The following is a 17,542-nucleotide window of genomic DNA, read 5'->3' as shown; positions in this document are numbered from 1 at the left end:
AGGCGCTTATAAAAGAATTTGTACATATAAAGTGACCTGGATCGACTTATTGTGTCAATATCTTATAAGGTCAGAGCCGCTGAGGTTCATCCCAAGTAATAACGTCCGCTAAGAAAACATGAACTTGCACAAAACGTTGTACAATTCAGAAGGTGATCATTATTCTCAATTAAGCATTCAGAAATACATTACTACCATGTCGCAAAGGTCGCCTACAAGGAGCCAGTACACGTATCTGTTGATCTCATTTGCGAGCGGGATCTTGCTCTCATGGTTCGCCAGATCGCATGGCAGCGGGGGCAGTCCTGCAGCAGGAGAGTACGGAATTACCGCAGCTGGTGTTACCAGTGCACTTGTCGGGTTTGATAACTTTAGCACGTGTCTAAAGAGCACGAGCTTGCCAATGCAGTTCTGCTACGATGGGTTTGCATCTGCAGCGTCACTTGATGCGCAGCTACGGTTTGGAAAGGATGGCGGCGACCGCTACCAGCAATGTTTAGCCAATGTGGGATACATGATCGGGTCACAGGAGGGAGTCACTAAGGAGCAGTTGTTGGCGGGTGTCCAACGTTGTGGAGCTGTCATGCAGTTCGGCAGCAAGATAGGTGTAGTAAAGCCTCAGTTCCTTTTGAGCAGGCTTATTGCAAAGTTATACGATATGCTAAAGTTTGTGGTTGTATTGGGTATACTTACCTTCCAAGTGTACTTGTTCAGCGGCACACTTTTCAGGCGCAGACGTTCGACAGATTTCGAGCCACTTGATTCGCCTGGGATCAGCGAGACGCCATCGAAGGTGAACAGCGCAACACTAACTAGAGAGAAGAAGCCCACAGAGCTTCCAAAGAACCGCAAGTCATTGTACAAGTCTGACGCAAACGGCCGACCAAAGGCCCCCTCTGCAGAGCCTGAAAATGCATCGCCAGAGGAGCCCTCGACGAACATTGCAAAGCAAGTGATATCTTCAGAGCCTACTGCACAAGTAGCAAACAAGAGTAGCCAACCTGTCGTGCAAGCCAAAAATAGGGTCATAATCAATTGCAAGGAAAAAGGTCTTGTGTTTGATATGACGACTAAAGAAGGTGTCCAAAAATGGCGTGATTATGTCAATCGCGGAAAATCGCATGCTTCACCGGCGCCAGAGAAAGCGACTGCGCCTACGCAAGTGTGCTTGACACCATTGCAGACACAGCCAGTTGATTTTAGTCGTATATCCCTTTATGATCACAATGGGAAAGCTTTCCGTAGAATCTTTGTTCCAGGACTTGGGTGGATCACGCGGGATAGGTGCATTCAGCTAATGCAAGAGCAAGGATACAAGGAAAACCACGTCCGGGGGTTGGACTATTGACAGGATCCACTGGTGTTATTTACAAGGTTGTAGAGCTTTCTATACGCATCTTTATCATGTGTAGACTGTCCATTCTCATTGGTCATCGGACGGATCATAAAAGTCATAAATCGATGGTTTGAATGGCCACAAGGCATACAATGAAGCTATTTTTGTAAACTCCTGGTTTGTAAGCTGCATTGGCTTCTTCTTCAAAAGCTCTGGGTCAATCCTACACTTGAGGAAATCGCTTGCACCATGGCCTAATACCTCGAGAATATCTTCCAGCGGCGTTGATTTACACACCAGTAGCCGTTGCATACAGTAGTCCCAATATTCCAGCTCCATATTGTGGTTCAGAGGCAATACTTCCAGAAGTGCGTAGTCCGTTTTGTCTTCGGGTAGGATCAGTGGGTCGTATTTATCCAGAACACCAGGACCAAAAGACGCAAGGTTGTCAGGTGTCGTGGCTATCAATCTCGTGTCGGTAACAGCCTCTGTAATAACAGAACAGCGGGAACGCGATTTAAAGCCGCATGGGCTCAGAAGCTTAATTGCAGTGGTCTGAGGCACCCAAAACAGCATTCTGACAAGGCCGAACCGCTGCATCCAGTTTTTATTCGCGATGCACTGCAGGTACTGCATGTACAGTTGCTCGCCACGTTTGTCTGTGAGATTACCCATGACTATAAAACTATCGTGGATATGGTCCCTAGTCTGTACCTCCGGCTGCATGATCTTCTTTTCGTCTATTAGCGAGACGAAGGACTCCCACATATATGGATCCTCTTTGTGCAGCTTGATGTTATCCAGCAGGGTAAGGTGTTGCTCGATGACCTTCGCGTACGCCGGCTTCGATTCCATGAGCACTTGGAGCTTTGGCTTGTAGATGTCGTGGAAGATATAGCTCGGTAACCCAGTTCCGGGATATAGCTCCAGCACCTGCACCTTTGACATGTCATAGTGCTCCTGGAGATTTAACCTCTTGTAAGCCAGTTCTATTGCGGTGGGAGAGTGCAGAAGCGTCCGTCCATAACTGAACTTCACCGCTAGGCATGCTTCGAGAAAGCTTTGCTTGCTGAACTTGGAAGCAGATGACATCACGCTACAAGCACTAGTAGTGGTATAGTTTGTTGGAGACAGAGGTACTGTTAGGAAGTGCTCATCGCCATCTTATAAAAATTTTCGAGCATATTACATAGCGATGAGCATAACTGAAAAGGACACAGCACCTGGATACCAGGTCCTGAGCCGGCGAAAAGCTTTTAAAGCCAGTCAACCGGTCAAGGGGGTCCCAGGAGTTACATCCACGAATAAGATATGACCGTTCTGAATGTAGCTTACTTCATCTATGATGTGATGTATGGGTGTCATATGACATTCGAGCGGAGAAGTACGACACTCCTGCAACGGAGAAAGCTCAGGTGATAAGGCAGTTTATATTGCTCCAAGTTGTAGTATAGGCAGCTTAAACACTTTCTCGTCTAATGGGGCCTATAATAAAGATCAAGAAGCCAAAACTTTCTCCTGAAGACCTGGGCGATGGAAGCAAGGCCAAGCGCATAAAACTAAAAGGGAATGGTGCAGATGAGCTGAAGGATAAGCAGCTGTCACCTACACAAGCAGCGAACAACGCGCCCAAGATCAAGCTCAAGCTCAAGAAGAAGGATTCGGAGCCCCTTCTTCCAGAACCCAAGGCTCCGGTGAAGCTGAAGCTCAATCTCAAGAAGGACACACCTCCTACGTCAGTTCCTGCTAGCGCGCTCACCAAGGCGCCGCGTATCAGAGTCAAGCCCCCACGGATACCTGGCGAGGGGTACGACTCCGAGGCATCAGATATCGAAGATGACCCATTGATGGAGGAGGGCATCATCCTTCGCGTTTTGCCGGATCTACAGGCCGAGTTCGTTAAGAACTCTATTGAGAGCGGCGACTATTCTAATATCAGCATCAAGTGGAAAGGCGAACGGCACGCGGTTGTGAGCATCAACGGCCACCAGTACGGCGCCGTGCTTGTCAACCTTCCGACGGTGATCGAGGTAAACAAGAGTGTAGATCGCAAAAACATGCTCAAGGCGTTCGATGTTTCGCAGATGCTCCTGTGCGTCGCGCTTATTAGCCGCGAAGAGGATGTGTTTGACCTGCAGCCGCCAGATACTGAAGATCTGGTCAAGAAACACTTCGAGAACTACGAGAAGGAGATCTGTGACGCACGTAAGATAATGATCCAGGGCTTCCAGGGTGGCTCGCTCACAGATGCCGAGAGTAAGCATATGGACGCCATCCTTGAAAAGGGCTACGACTACAAGCACGGCATAACCGCGCCACTCTACAATGTGCGCAACCGCCGTTTCCGCCGTCGCATGACCGGCTCCGAGATTGACTACGTCGACCGCACAGTCGAGTTCCTCCTCAAACAGGACGGCGAAGCAGAGGAGTTCACCTACGAGCTCGTGGACGAGGACGCCGTGTTGCAGAAGAGTGCGTCCACAATAGACCTCGCGCACTTTGCCCAGAAGGCCGCGGCGTCAGGCGTGGCCCAGCCAGCACACTCTACAGACAGCGTGCTTTTCGGTGTGGATGACGACGACCACGACGACCTGGAGCTCGAGTTGGAGCAGGCTCTGCAGGTTCCCAGCGAGGCAGACGCCGCCGGCGCGCCGCTCGACGAGGCCGGCGACGAGGTCGAGCAGGACAACGGCGACGATGAAGACGATGAAGACGACGACGAGGATGAGGATGACGACGACGAAGACGACGCCGCGCCGAAGCCCCCCAAGCCAGAGCCCAACGAGAACCTCCAGCACAACGAGCTGCTGCGCGACGAGCTGGGTGAACTCGAGAGCATCCTGCAGCAGAACCGCGACAAGCTGGCCAAGGCCACCAACCCACTGCTCAAGTCCCGTTTTGTCGACAGCATCGCCAAGCTCGAGAAGGAGGTCGACATCAAGCGCAAGCAGCTGCTTGCCAACGAGGAGATCCTCGAAACATCCCCTGCTACGTCCTCCCACCGCACGCCCCGCCCGGACGAAGACGACGAACTCGATGACGACGAAGACGAAGACGAACTCGACGAAGAAGACCTCGACGACCAGGACGACGACGAAGAAGTCGCCACTCCTGCGCAAGCTACAACTCACACTTCTGCGCTGGACGACGAGCTCGATCAAGAAGACATGGACATGATGATGCTCTTCGGCGCAGAGGGCGATGACTAGACAGCCTATGTACCTCTCATCTCATTGCGCCATCATAGCCTGTTACCTTCTCACGTGATCAAATCCGAAAAATTTTCCGCAGTGCAAGACCTCGCCTCCTGGGCCGGACAAGGGTTGCAAAAAACGAAATAGAAGAACGAGCACACCATAGCATATACATTATTATCCTTTACAGCAGGAGAGAGATCTAGGAAGCAGAGTAGCGGATCAGGCGGCGTTTTATCACTCGCTTCTTTTTCAGGATGGACATGGAAATTCCGCAGCGGGCGCTCACGAAGGAGGAAATTAACAGGTGCTATTTGGTATGTTTACGGATTTTCATTGTTTTGGGGGCCTAAAGAGAGCCGTGTGCTCGCGACGGACAGAGTACTAACAAATGACAGAGGTGGCAGCAGCTCCGGAACCAGCATGGAGAGAATGCGAGTACGATCCCAGAGTTCATCTATTTCACACGAGTGCTGAGGCATGCAGCAAAGCAGCAACAGGAGGGCGTTGGGGAGGAGATGCGGGGCGGCGCCATGGCCGGTATGTCGCCAGCACAGATGGGGGCCGGGACACCGCGGCAGGGCTCTGCTGGGACGCTGGGGCTTGGGGCCTCACCGCCTGCGGGCGGCAGCGGAGGGCATGGCACTTTCACTATGGAGCAGTCAGAGCTTCTCAAGGCGCAGATCGCCGCGCTCAAATGCTTGGCGCACAAGCAGCCCATACCCAAAGAGGTGTTGGAGGTCATCCAGTTGTCATTGAACAATCCTCCGAACCTGCGACAGATGGTGACGATGGTATCGAGCGTGCTGGCCCAGCGAAGCGCCAGCCCTGCACAGGGAGTTAGCCCGGAGGCCATGGGTATGACGGAGGCCCTCCGTCGCTCCTCAGCGGGAAGCGTATCTCCGAAGTCGACGATACCACAGGCATCTCTGGCCAAGCAAACTCCAACCGAGGGCAGACAAGACAACATGCAGGGTTATGAACAGGAGCCGCCGAAGCAGATGCCGACGCAAGCTCTGGACGAGTACAGAAAAAAGCACCCTGAAATCTTAAAATACATTGACGTGACTAATCCTGCAGTAATAGTCGATACATATATGCCACCCTCACTACCACCTGTTGTTCCGTACGATACATTGTTTACATCAAGTAGTAGCCCGAAACTCATGCTTCAACCAGGCATCCTTCCCACGGGCATTGATGTGCACTCCGCTATGGAAGTTTACCAGACTTTGATTGCATTGGATATTGATACATCTGTGGATGATGCCTTGTACAAATTACTAGATTCCTCCCTAAGCAAGCAGGAGAAGGAAGATGCTCTTTTACAGTATTCTGCTTTACAGTTACTTCCTCTCCAGAAGGCTGTTCGTGGCCATATTTTGCAGTTTGACTGGTTTCAGAACACGCTGTTGACAAACACCCATCCAAACTTCCTTTCGAAGATTCGTAAGATTAATGTACAAGACGCGCTGCTCACAAATGACTTGTATCAACGACATGAAATGCAGCTGGATGAGCGGAAGAAGTTTGAGAAATCTGCCAAGCTAGAGACTATAATGGAATATTCAGTTAATTGGTTCAATCAGCGAATGGATCGGCGTGCTGCCAGAATAAAGTTCAGCCACAGACTAATAACTGTCCATAATAACTTGGAGAAGGAGGAACAGAAGCGCGTCGAGAGAAATGCCAGGCAGCGTTTGCAAGCATTAAAGTCCAACGATGAAGAGGCTTATATTAAATTATTAGATCAAACTAAAGATACTAGAATCACACATTTGTTAAAACAAACAAACGCCTTTTTGGATTCTTTAACAAGAGCCGTAAAGGATCAACAAAAGCACACCCAGGCCAAAATATCCTCACATGTTGAAGAAGAGCACGCTAGTGAGGAAGCTGCAAAACTACAATCAGATATGGATGTGGATGACGACGAGCGAGAGAAGATAGATTACTATGAAGTCGCCCACAGAATAAAAGAAGATGTGAGGGTCCAGCCATCAATCTTAGTCGGCGGTACGTTAAAGGAGTATCAATTGAAGGGCTTGCAGTGGATGGTTTCACTTTTTAACAATCATTTGAATGGAATTCTTGCAGACGAAATGGGCTTGGGTAAAACCATTCAGACGATCTCTTTATTAACATATTTGTACGAATTCAAAGGTATTCATGGCCCGTTCTTGGTTATTGTTCCCTTGTCAACGTTGACAAATTGGAACGCTGAGTTTGATAAATGGGCTCCCACTTTAAGGAAGCTTGCATTCAAAGGCCCACCAAGTGAGCGGAAAGCTTTGTCAGGCATTATAAAGTCGGGTAATTTCGATGTTGTGTTGACGACTTTTGAGTACATCATCAAAGAAAGACCCTTGCTTTCAAAGGTGAAATGGGTCCACATGATAATTGATGAGGGCCATAGAATGAAAAATGCGCAATCTAAGTTATCATTAACTTTGAACCAATATTATCACACAGACTACAGATTGATTTTAACTGGAACGCCATTGCAGAATAATTTACCGGAGTTATGGGCTTTATTAAACTTTGTTTTGCCGAAAATCTTCAATTCGGTGAAATCCTTCGACGAATGGTTCAACACACCATTCGCGAATACTGGAGGTCAAGATAAGATTGAACTAAGTGAAGAAGAGACATTACTAGTTATTAGAAGATTGCATAAAGTCTTGAGGCCGTTCTTGTTGCGGCGTTTAAAGAAAGACGTCGAGAAAGAGTTGCCCGATAAGGTTGAAAAGGTTTTGAAATGTAGGATGAGTGCCTTACAACAGAAGCTATACGAACAAATGCTAAAACATCGTAGGCTATTTGTCGTAGATGATCCTAGTAGTAAAAAGATGGTTGGTTTACGCGGATTCAATAATCAAATCATGCAACTAAAGAAGATCTGTAACCATCCGTTTGTGTTTGAAGAAGTGGAAGATCAGATAAATCCAAACAGGGAAACAAATGCTAATATTTGGCGAGTGGCCGGGAAATTTGAATTGCTAGAAAAGATATTGCCAAAGTTCAAAGCTTCTGGGCATCGTGTGCTAATATTTTTTCAAATGACCCAGATTATGGATATCATGGAAGATTTTTTACGTTTCTGTGATATGAAGTATCTAAGGCTTGATGGGCACACTAAGTCAGATGATCGGACCGCCTTATTGAACAAATTTAACGCCCCAGGGTCCGATTACTTCTGTTTCTTGCTTTCGACTAGGGCAGGTGGGCTAGGTTTGAACTTGCAAACTGCTGATACAGTTATTATCTTTGATACAGACTGGAATCCACATCAGGATTTGCAAGCACAGGACAGAGCTCATAGAATTGGTCAAAAGAATGAAGTTAGAATATTAAGATTGATTACGGATAACTCAGTAGAGGAGGTTATATTGGAGCGTGCACATCGGAAGTTGGATATTGATGGGAAAGTTATTCAGGCAGGGAAATTTGATAATAAATCCACTGCTGAGGAACAAGAGGCGTTGTTGCGCTCACTATTAGAGGCTGAAGAAGAACAGAAACGCAAACGAGAAATGGGTGTGGCTGAGGACGAACAGTTGGACGATAGTGAGTTGAATGAAATCTTGGCTAGGAACGATAATGAGCTCAAACTTTTTGCTGAGATCGATGCAGAGAGAAACCGGAAACAGTTTGCTGATGGTATAACATCCAGATTGATGGAAGATTCAGAGTTGCCAGAGTTTTATCATCAGGATATTGATGCTCAACTTGAAAAAGAAAATTCCGAGAGGATGTTCGTCGGCGGAAGGGGCACTAGAGAGAGGAAGGCCACACATTATGGTGATAGCATGAGTGAGGAACAATGGCTGAAGCAGTTTGAAGTAAGCGATGAAGAACTGGAAGCTGACGCATTAGAGAGACTTTCCACCGGAGGATCTAATGTATCGATGACTAATGATGAAGATGGAATGCCCTTGCCCCTGAAGAGGAAACGTGGACCCGGAAGGCCTCCCAAAAATAAACGCGTCAAGTTAGATGATGATTCCGAGGTGGAAAATCCTTTATCTCAGACAACTATCGACGATTCGCCAGTTAACGGAAATGGTAAAGATGTTGCAATTCAGAACAATGCTAACTCTCCGGAAGATAGGGTCACTACTTCATTAAAATCCGTGAGGAGCGGTAAGACGAAACCGAAGCTTAAAGGGCGTCGTGGTCGTCCCGCTAAAAATGGCCGCATTTATTCAAGGGAAATGCCCAAACAGCCTGAAGCTGTGAGGGAAGAGATTGCTGCGCAGTCCAAGGAGTTGTATGATTATATTCTGAGTTACAGGAATGAGGAAGGAAGGAATTTGGCCGAGATCTTCTTAGTAAAGCCCTCCAAGAAGTTATATCCGGATTACTATTTACTAATAAGGTATCCTGCTGCGTTTGAAGATGTGACCAGACATATTGAAGCCAAGGCTTATGATTCCATAAAAGAAGTGGTGGAGGACTTCCATTTGATCTTTGCGAATGCAAGGGTATATAATACGGAGGGCTCTACAATCTACAATGATTCCATAGAATTGGAGGATGCTGTGGTTCAAAAATATAGAGAGTTGTCAGGCGATAACGAGGAGCTGGATTTCAGCGAGTTTGACGCAAAGTACGGTACTATCGTGCCATTTTCACCACATGCTCAGAAAAGTGTTAATTCCAGTGTGACACCCTGACGCGTGGTTCAAAGTTAAATCAGCAGAGCTATTGCTGTATGTTCGAGACTGAACCACTTTGCATATATATCCGCTGGGTTTGTAATTATTTAATAGACTGTTCATAAAACCATATTGAATTATACCTAGTGAGCTAATTAAATCAATTTTATGCAGTTCAGCGTCTGTAAGAGCAGCTAGGTGGCATTTTGTATTATGTTAGTTGCGGTGAGTATCGTACAGAGAACCTTGCGCGGATGGGTAAACGACCATCTCTGCAACTACGGTGTTGGATCTTCTGGATGTGGCATAGACAATTGTATCAGCGATATCATCACCATCTAGGGGTTCAAATCCCTGGTACACTTTCTTGGCATTCTCTTCGTTACCGCGCATACGAACCATGGAGAATTCCGTTTCTACAGAGCCCGGCGCAATTTCGAAGACCCGGATCTTGGTGCTAATGAGCTCCTTCCGCATGGCCCTGGTGAAAGCCTTGACCGCATGTTTCGTGGCACAGTAAATAGAGCCACCAGGGTAGGCTTCGCGGCCGGCAATCGACCCAACATTGACAATGTCCCCGGAATTCTTGGCTTTCATAATAGGTAGAACCTCCTGAGTCAAGTGCACCAAGCCGATAACATTAGTGTTGAAAACCTCCTGGATATCGTCCATCGAGATTTCCCCCACCCTCTCAGTGCCGAGGGCCTTACCTGCGTTGTTAATTAAAATATCAATGTCTCGGAACTCCTCAGGTAGTCCCTCCAAAAATGGGCGGATCTGGTCCAGTTGGGTCACATCCAATTGTCCGACATGGATCTTGGCGTTGGGATACTTGCTTTCGATCTCCTGTTTCAAGCTGGTGAGCTTTTCTGCGCGTCTTGCCACCAAAATCAACTTGATTGCCCCGTCCGTCGCGTCTGCATAGTTAATGGCTGTAGCACGGCCAATGCCCGCAGAGGCACCAGTCACAAGCACAATTTTGTTGGCTAATCTTTCAGCTGCTTTTCTTCCTAGGGACATGCTTTCTGTTGTTTAGCGTTACTTCAGTGGCAATCCTGGGTGGCAAATATCTATATATCTCGTTTTGCAAGACCCCATGTGGACCTTTATGCAGCAGCTGGGTCGGCTTATTATAGGGACTGACAAGCCAGGCGCAACCATTGCAGTTGAAATACTTTTAAAAAAATTAATTGGACATAACCGGAGTCGAACCGATGACCTCATCCTTGCAAGGGATGCGCGCTACCAACTGCGCCATATGCCCCGATATGGGATTTGTACACAAGAGACGGATTTCATAGTTTGTGAACCAATCGACTAAATCGGACTAATGGGGTAAACCTGACACTGCGTCTGATCATGCTCACGAAACATCCTAGTTCTCAACTATGACCCTGGAATATCAAGCGGCTATCAGGGCAGTCCCAATAACACAAGTAAGAAGCCAGCAGGATGCGAAAGGTATCCACTTCCGGTATAGCGAACCCCAGTGACAAGCTACATTAATTATTAATTTTATTTTAATCATAGAGCGTCAGCGGCAAGCAGTTCAAATGACTCACGTTGTTATAAATGATAACTGTTGCTAACAGGAAAGGCATATAAAGCCATGGTAGCTGGTGGTTCTAGACTCCGTATTTTAGAGCAGAATATACCCATTAGCTACTGATACGCAGCATGACCATCCTCCATAGCTCTTCTGTTGCGTACTCTCGTCTGTACTGGCCAGCAGTTACAATCCCGGTGCATTGTATCAGAGGAGTCTGGTCCAGGCTCTTCGTGCCAAGATAAACTTGCTGAATATCTGATTCCATCATTTCCTTGTCTCGTCCATATTCCAGGCAGAAAATCTTAATAAGGAAGCCCAGCTTCGAGGTCTTGTAGTTGTCACAGTAATTGTGCGCCAAGCGTACGGCAACAGAGCTACTAGTCGCTCGACCTGCCGCACGACCTGCGCCGGGTTTGTAGCGTATGACCAACAGCGAGAGTTTCGCGACGTACGCGGGGATTTCTGCAACGTGACGCACGCGCCTTGCGACGTTGGTTTCGTGGGACCACGGATACAAGGCGGAAACACTGTCCCTGCCATGGCGACGCATTGGGGGCGAGGAAGAATTGGCTCTACGGCGGCATGTGACTCAGCTTGTTGGGACTGTCCTTGGTACAGCGTGGGGGCTTCGGCGCTCTGGTCATGGGCTGAACGTCTTGTTCTGTGAACATTGCTGAGGCCTCTTGTCTAGCTCGGACGCTGCCGCATCCAGTGCTATATTCCATTACAAAGGGCCCGGGTACGAGTATGCACGCCCTGAGAAGGAACAGTTAGTCAACCCCAGAGGACTGCGTATCCTATCGGAATTGCTGGTGCCGATGCAATACGTCTCTAAGCTCGGCTGTGATATCCCGAGGTTGACGTAAGTTTCGACAGCCGAAGTGGTTGGGCCGAGTGTGCCATGGATTTAGCCGCCGGGGGCAGCACGCTTACTCGAGAAGGGCTGTTGCAAAACCCCCAGTCGGGTGCCCTTCCTGGAGCATAGCTTCACTATATTGGCCGCTGGCACCTCTATCCAGGAGCGCCCGAGTTCTATCCGGCCGGTCCGAGCGAGGAGAATGCGGCCGGATCGCGCGATGGTGCGGCGCCGGAATTGGACAGGTGGCGCAGCCACGACCAGCGGACGCCACTCGGCGGGCGGGAGCGGACTGCCTGGCCAGGCCTTGGCGACTCGGTATAACAATGCAGCTTGTGCAGCTTATACAGATCAGTTTCTAATTAGGTATCGCGCGCCGGAACGACCAGCGGAACTACATAGTCGCAGCTGGGGAATGGCTCCCAGTGCCAGCAGTATCTACGCCTTCTGAACCACCTTAAGCTGTTTGACAAAGTCATCGTAGGTGATCTCGCTCTTATCCCCGCGATAAGTGATCACCTCGATGAAGTAGCGGTCATAGTTGTCCATGAGCTCGTCCACGTGCTGCCAACAGCCCGCTTTCTCGATCAAGTTCTCAAACGTCTCCAGCTGGCTCCAGCCCTGCTCGACCATGACCTCTGGCAAGAAGGTGGCACTGCACGTCCTTCCCGTGGTGGGGTGCCTGAACCGCAAGATCACCCCGTGGCGCCCAACCTTCCAGTCGTAGATATTCCCCGCACCCTCCTCAAACACGGTCTTGAAATGCGAGAGAACATTGCAGCTGCACTTCAACTTCGCGAGCTCCCCGACCTCTATCGGGGGGAACCGCGAGTCCTGGAGTGCGGCAATAAGGGAGTACTTTTCGATGCCGCGCAACAACGGCAGCTTGGCAAACGTGCCAATGCACCCGCGCAACTGGTACTCGCCGCGCTCGTCATGCTTTTTCCATGTGATGAACACGGACGAGTGCTCGTTCTCGCGCCCGGCAGCCATCGGATAGTGGTGGTATAGTTTATTCTTGACCGCGCCGAATGTCACCGTCGGCGCATCCTTGTGGAAGTACGCGTAAAGCTGATAGAACGCGTAAAAGCTAAACGGAGACCGCTCTATTCCCTGGCTTTGGGGCATTGCTGCTGATCCAAGCACGGAATTGGTTACTACCTGCCAACACGTTGTGCCGAAAGTGTGCGGGCCGGGAAGGAGTGAGCTCTTAAATGCTCTTTGAGTGCCGCGCAGGGGTGGAGCAGTCCAGGGGCGACCGCTTCCGTGAAACTATCAAATTTATAACCTCAGTTCCGTATCAACCGCTCCGCTTCGTCGTAGGTCGCGGCAACGGAGCCGTTTGGGCCAGAGGACTGTTCGTCCGTCGCTGCACAGGCCCGTCGTATTTTTGAGGTGCACCTCAGAAGCTGTTCTCAGAGCCACATGGCACAAGACGCAAACACAGCAAGTAGCACACCAGGCCGAATAGCAAACATGAAGATTGGACTACTGGCGGCGGCGTTAGGCGGCCTGGCGGCCGCGCAGAACCTCTACGACCGCAATCCGCACGTCATGGAGCTGACTGCCAAGACGTTCAAGCGGGCTGTGCACGGAACGAACCACACGACACTTGTTGAGTTCTACGCGCCTTGGTGTGGCTACTGCCAAAAACTGAAACCCACGATGGAACGCGCAGCGCGGGCCCTGGACGGGCTGATGCAGGTCGCAGCGGTCAACTGCGACGTGGACGCCAACAAACAGCTGTGCGTCAAGCACGACGTCCGGGGCTACCCGACTCTGGCAGTGTTCCAGCCGGCGCCGGCCAAGGCGGGCGCGCGTGCACGCCACGTGCGCGAGCTCTACCAGGGCCAGCAGAAGCTTCGGCCGCTGGTAGACTTCAGCCTGGGGCGCATACGCAATCACGTGCGCCGCTTGGACGGCGACAAACTCCGCGCGCTGTTCGACGAGGGCGGCCCGCGGCCCGCAGCGGTGCTCGTGTCGGCGCGCGAGCGCGTGGCGCCGCTGTACAAGAGCATGGCCATCGATTGGTTGGGCGCGGTAGACTTCGCCTTTGTGGCGGCCGCGAAGCTGCCCAAGGACACGCCCGTGCCGGACCGCCCCGGGCTTGCGCCGTGCGCCGAGCACCTGGCCGAGCACCTTGATCGTAGTGCGCTGCTGCTGTTTAACCCGCAGGCCGACGAGTGCCGCGTCTACAGCGGCGAGCTGACCAAGCCCGCCGTCGCGGAGTTTCTCTCGCAGGCTGCCATGCCGCGGGAGGGCCCGCTCTCGAAGCGCGAGCGCTTCCTGGAGACGCTGAAGGGCAAGAAACGTACTCGCGGGCCGGACCACGACGACCGCGACGAGCTGTAACTTGAGGCTTAGTGCGTCTATGTAGTAGCACCGCCGGCTGTTGGCGGCATTACCCGGCTGTGTCGAGCATTGAAAAATGATCAAGGTCGTTTCTGCTGCGATATGACCATGTCGATACCTCCATACCAGACCTCGCACCCACCGCGTCAGGCCTATCCCTATGATCACTAAGTACTTCACCAAGATCTTTGTGCGGTTCAATCCATTTGGACCAGAGGGTATGTTTGCTCTGGGCGCCCGCAGCGCGCGTTCCCGTTGGACAGCTACTAACGCTCTGCAGCAAAAACAGCCAGGCTCTTCCTGTGCGCCATTCCGCCACGGCAGCGGGCCATCTCAACGAAGCTGACGAACGAGCTGCTGACTGCGAACTCGCAGAAGACTCCGTTGATTAAGGTGGTGTTCAAAGACAAGACCGAGATGGAACTAGACCCCGCAGGGCTGTCGTTCGGCGAGCTGTCGAGCCACCTGGACCGCTACTCGCGCAAGCTGCAGCTGAAGGAAAATATTGAGTCGCAGTGAGCGCGCTGGAGGGCCCCAGTCATGTATATAGTACAGCATCCCGTGGCTCAGGACGACACGGCGCGGAGGCCGCGCACCGGCGGAGGCTGCAGGTCGGGAGCGTCCTTCGGGCTACGCGGCGCTATGGAACTGATCGTACATATAGTGTTTAGCATGGGCGGCGTCACTGGTAGTCGCTCGAGTTCTGAAAATTTTCCGGCCAAAAATAGAGCTGGAGCTCATCTCATCGCACTACGCAACGGGGTCCTGACGACAGGGCTGACATGTCGTACTACTTCAAGAATCTCCAGCCCGGTGTGGATGAAAGCAGCTCCGAAGACGAGCTGGAGCAGATGCTGCACGGCAAACAGCGGGCGGACGATGCCAGCTCAGAGGACGATGAGTTGAGCTCTCTGACCTTCGGGTCGCTCAAGAAGGCAGAAGACGCCCTGCAGCGCGAGGAGGCGCACGAAGCAGTACACAACCGTGCGCGCGCCGAGGCGCGCCCCCGGGGGAGCGCTCGCAGCCGACAGGAGGCGTCGGACAGCGAAGATTCCTCTGACTCGGAGGCAGGATTCTTCGAGGAGGACGACCGGCGACGCGCCAGCGGCGCCAGGCGGCACAAGCATGCACCCTCCGAGCAGTCGGCGAAGCGCCCGGTGAGCAAGGTACGGCAGATCCCCGGCCTGGAGTCCGCGCGGCGCGAGGAGCCCCAGCCAGACATCCGCTTTGACAAGTCGCTGGGCCGTGCTGAGGACCTGGCCAAGGTGCGCAGCAACTACAGGTTCCTCGACGACTACCGCCAGCAGGAGATCAGCGAGCTCTCGGCGCTGCTCGCAGACAAGAAGTTTCTCAGAAAGGCATCCGAGCGGGAGGTGCAGCAGCTGCAGCAGCGGCTCACCAGCATGCGCTCGCGGCTGCAGACCGTCCAGAATCGCGACACCGAGCGCCAAGTCCTACGCGACTACGAGCGCTCGATCAACCAGGGCAACAAGACCAAGTTCCACCTCAAGAAGTCCGAGCAGAAGAAGGTGGTGCAGAAGTGGAAGTTCGACCACATGAAGGCGCGCCAGCGCGACAAGGTCATGGAGCGCAAGCGCAAGAAGCTGCGGGGCAAAGAGTTCCGCAGCTTCGAGTTCCACCGCAAGTAGTTACCTTATGTATCTATACATTCTCGCCGCCGCCGTGCGCCAGCCACTCCTTCATCGACCCCGGCCACACCGCCGTCTTCTCGTAGCCGTACGAGTTGGCCAGGTCCTGCGCGGCCTCGGCCCGCACGCCCGCCTGGCAGAAGAAGATCAGCTCCTTCTCGGGCGACGGCTTGTCGATTCCGAACACCTTCTTGAACTCCTCCTCCGACAGCGAGAGCGCCGCGGGGTACGTCTTCAGCGGCAGGTTGATCGCGTTCGGTAGCTTGCACTCGCGCAGCTCCGCGGGCTCCCGCACGTCCACGAGCACCTTGTCTGCCGCCGGCTGCCGCACTAGCCGGCGGATCTCCTCTAGCTGGTACACCTTTGGAGCTGGCGTGCCAAACCGCCGAACGAAGACACCACGTGACAAACAATTTCTAAGCATTCTAATACACTGTGTATTCCAAGTGGATAACCGCGATAGAAGACCAGTCGCAGATCTCGCTCCCTGTGTTTAACCTCCCAACTGCTACTGCTTAGCACCAGCTATCGCCAGAAGACACAGTTCGAAATCTGGTTCCGGCGCTGGCCGAAAATCTTCACCCTGCACCGTCGTTTGTGATACGTAGCTATATATGGGCATCGGAACCGGCCGGCCGACGCTAGTGCTGGCGTGGGCCCTCGTCCTGGCCGGCGGCCGGGGTCTGCTGATCCTCATGGGCCAGCCAGTCATCCATCGAGCCCGGGTACGTAGAGACGTCCGAGTAGCCCGCGAGCAGCGCCCGCTCCGCGGACGCCGACGCACGGGCGCCGGACTTGCAGTAGAGCACGAGCATCTGGGAGGGCGGTGGCTTGGCAAAGCCGAAGGCGGAGCGGAAGGCGTCGGGCTCGAGCGCCCAGGCGTCCGGACAGGAGCGGAACGGGACGTTGCGCGCGCCGGGGATGCGGTTGGCGGCGTACTCGGGGGGCTCGCGGACGTCGACCAGCAGCACGTCCGGGTGCGTGAGCAGGCGCGCAACGTCCTGGCGGCTGAGGGTGGTGAGGCGGTCGGTGCCCGACCAGGCCCGGGCAAGGCGCTCGCGAAGGAGTTGGAGCAGCGACATGGCGCGGGAGGCCGTGGGCTGCGGGGCCAGCGCCTTTTATGGAGGCGCAGCCGCGCGCACGCGCGGCCCCTAGCGCAGCCGCGAGTCGCTCACGAAGAACTCGCCGTCCCCGAGGTGCTGCGTGCTGCCGACAGTGCGCACTGCGAACGTCCCGGCCGAGCGGGTGTAGTCCAGCACGGTCACGGACGTGTTGTAGACGGTGAAGCGCGTGCCGCAGCCCAACCAGCGCAGCAGCTGTCGGATCGCGCCGCCGTGCGTCACCACAGCCACGTTGCGGGGGCCCACGGCCGCCACAATCTCGCGCAGCTGCGCGGCCACGCGCCGCTCGAGCGCCTCCTCCGTCTCCCCTAACTCCCGGAACGACGCGTGCCCCTGCTGCCGCGCGTACCGCTCCGCATCCTCTATGTGCATCCCCTCCACCTCCCCCATGTGCCTTTCACGCAGCCCCTCCGTCAGTTCCGTCTTCGGTGCTCCCGCGTGGTGCGCCAGCACCTGCGCGATTGTCTCCCGGCACCGCCGGAGATCACTGCACACAACGCGCTCAAACTGCACGCCGTGCATCTTCAGGAAGCGTCCCAGCTGCTCCGCCTGCTGCATGCCGACGGCATTGAGTGCCGTGTCCTTATGGCCCTGGATGATCTTGTTCACGTTCTCATCGGTCTGTCCGTGGCGGATAACAAACAGGCGCACCACATTGTCGTCCTCGTTATTGCGGTATAAGTGTTCTCTATTGGTCATTACTGGGACGCCGCGGGCTTGGCGTGTAGTAGAGTACCGTCTGAGTGGTAACTAGCAATGAGCCAAGTAACGCTAGACGCTGTGAAAAAGTAACCGTTTGGAGCGCGGCCCAGCGGCGGACGTTGCGG

General features: G+C 52.8%; 12 protein-coding genes and 1 non-coding gene across 13 annotated transcripts; 6 read left to right on the top strand and 7 right to left on the bottom strand.

The window, feature by feature from the left end:
* Positions 1-118: 118 nt before the first annotated feature.
* On the top strand, positions 119-1,348 carry AGOS_AFR565C (AFR565Cp; the record flags this gene model as incomplete). Its single annotated transcript, NM_212248.1, has 1 exon — positions 119-1,348. The coding sequence occupies one exon, from the start codon at positions 119-121 to the stop codon at positions 1,346-1,348; it is 1,230 nt and encodes a 409-aa protein (NP_986112.1).
* A 75-nt stretch (positions 1,349-1,423) lies between these two features.
* MTF1 (RNA polymerase specificity factor) lies at positions 1,424-2,428 on the bottom strand (the record flags this gene model as incomplete). The annotated part of the gene is made up of 1 exon (NM_212247.2): positions 1,424-2,428. One exon carries the CDS (start codon positions 2,426-2,428, stop codon positions 1,424-1,426), a length of 1,005 nt encoding a protein of 334 aa, NP_986111.2.
* A 386-nt stretch (positions 2,429-2,814) lies between these two features.
* TAF7 (TATA-binding protein-associated factor TAF7) lies at positions 2,815-4,545 on the top strand (the record flags this gene model as incomplete). The annotated part of the gene is made up of 1 exon (NM_212246.1): positions 2,815-4,545. The coding sequence occupies one exon, from the start codon at positions 2,815-2,817 to the stop codon at positions 4,543-4,545; it is 1,731 nt and encodes a 576-aa protein (NP_986110.1).
* Positions 4,546-4,787: 242 nt separating this feature from the next.
* On the top strand, positions 4,788-9,206 carry SNF2 (SWI/SNF catalytic subunit SNF2; the record flags this gene model as incomplete). Its single annotated transcript, NM_212245.2, has 2 exons — positions 4,788-4,847; positions 4,929-9,206. 2 exons carry the CDS (start codon positions 4,788-4,790, stop codon positions 9,204-9,206), a joined length of 4,338 nt encoding a protein of 1,445 aa, NP_986109.2.
* A 198-nt stretch (positions 9,207-9,404) lies between these two features.
* On the bottom strand, positions 9,405-10,208 carry ORA1 (oxidoreductase; the record flags this gene model as incomplete). The annotated part of the gene is made up of 1 exon (NM_212244.1): positions 9,405-10,208. One exon carries the CDS (start codon positions 10,206-10,208, stop codon positions 9,405-9,407), a length of 804 nt encoding a protein of 267 aa, NP_986108.1.
* A 171-nt stretch (positions 10,209-10,379) lies between these two features.
* AGOS_t0166 lies at positions 10,380-10,452 on the bottom strand. The gene has a single exon. It is a non-coding gene; the product is annotated as a tRNA-Ala (tRNA).
* A 1,579-nt stretch (positions 10,453-12,031) lies between these two features.
* On the bottom strand, positions 12,032-12,721 carry AGOS_AFR560W (uncharacterized protein; the record flags this gene model as incomplete). The annotated part of the gene is made up of 1 exon (NM_212243.1): positions 12,032-12,721. One exon carries the CDS (start codon positions 12,719-12,721, stop codon positions 12,032-12,034), a length of 690 nt encoding a protein of 229 aa, NP_986107.1.
* Positions 12,722-13,018: 297 nt separating this feature from the next.
* On the top strand, positions 13,019-13,945 carry MPD1 (protein disulfide isomerase MPD1; the record flags this gene model as incomplete). The annotated part of the gene is made up of 1 exon (NM_212242.2): positions 13,019-13,945. One exon carries the CDS (start codon positions 13,019-13,021, stop codon positions 13,943-13,945), a length of 927 nt encoding a protein of 308 aa, NP_986106.2.
* Positions 13,946-14,105: 160 nt separating this feature from the next.
* On the top strand, positions 14,106-14,464 carry MRPL44 (mitochondrial 54S ribosomal protein mL53; the record flags this gene model as incomplete). Its single annotated transcript, NM_212241.1, has 2 exons — positions 14,106-14,163; positions 14,226-14,464. The coding sequence occupies 2 exons, from the start codon at positions 14,106-14,108 to the stop codon at positions 14,462-14,464; spliced, it is 297 nt and encodes a 98-aa protein (NP_986105.1).
* A 263-nt stretch (positions 14,465-14,727) lies between these two features.
* On the top strand, positions 14,728-15,594 carry RRP36 (rRNA-processing protein RRP36; the record flags this gene model as incomplete). Its single annotated transcript, NM_212240.1, has 1 exon — positions 14,728-15,594. The coding sequence occupies one exon, from the start codon at positions 14,728-14,730 to the stop codon at positions 15,592-15,594; it is 867 nt and encodes a 288-aa protein (NP_986104.1).
* Positions 15,595-15,607: 13 nt separating this feature from the next.
* AGOS_AFR556W (rhodanese-like domain-containing protein) lies at positions 15,608-16,018 on the bottom strand (the record flags this gene model as incomplete). The annotated part of the gene is made up of 1 exon (NM_212239.1): positions 15,608-16,018. One exon carries the CDS (start codon positions 16,016-16,018, stop codon positions 15,608-15,610), a length of 411 nt encoding a protein of 136 aa, NP_986103.1.
* Positions 16,019-16,235: 217 nt separating this feature from the next.
* Positions 16,236-16,676, bottom strand: AGOS_AFR555W (rhodanese-like domain-containing protein; the record flags this gene model as incomplete). The annotated part of the gene is made up of 1 exon (NM_212238.1): positions 16,236-16,676. The coding sequence occupies one exon, from the start codon at positions 16,674-16,676 to the stop codon at positions 16,236-16,238; it is 441 nt and encodes a 146-aa protein (NP_986102.1).
* A 69-nt stretch (positions 16,677-16,745) lies between these two features.
* AGOS_AFR554W (phosphoglycerate mutase) lies at positions 16,746-17,414 on the bottom strand (the record flags this gene model as incomplete). Its single annotated transcript, NM_212237.1, has 1 exon — positions 16,746-17,414. The coding sequence occupies one exon, from the start codon at positions 17,412-17,414 to the stop codon at positions 16,746-16,748; it is 669 nt and encodes a 222-aa protein (NP_986101.1).
* Positions 17,415-17,542: the final 128 nt, after the last annotated feature.

This window comes from Eremothecium gossypii, chromosome VI, assembly GCF_000091025.4.
Source record: "Eremothecium gossypii ATCC 10895 chromosome VI, complete sequence".
Classification (NCBI taxonomy): Eukaryota; Fungi; Ascomycota; class Saccharomycetes; order Saccharomycetales; family Saccharomycetaceae; genus Eremothecium; species Eremothecium gossypii.
The sequence above is the reverse complement of the archived record's forward strand: the minus strand, read 5'-3'. Positions and strand labels throughout refer to the sequence as shown.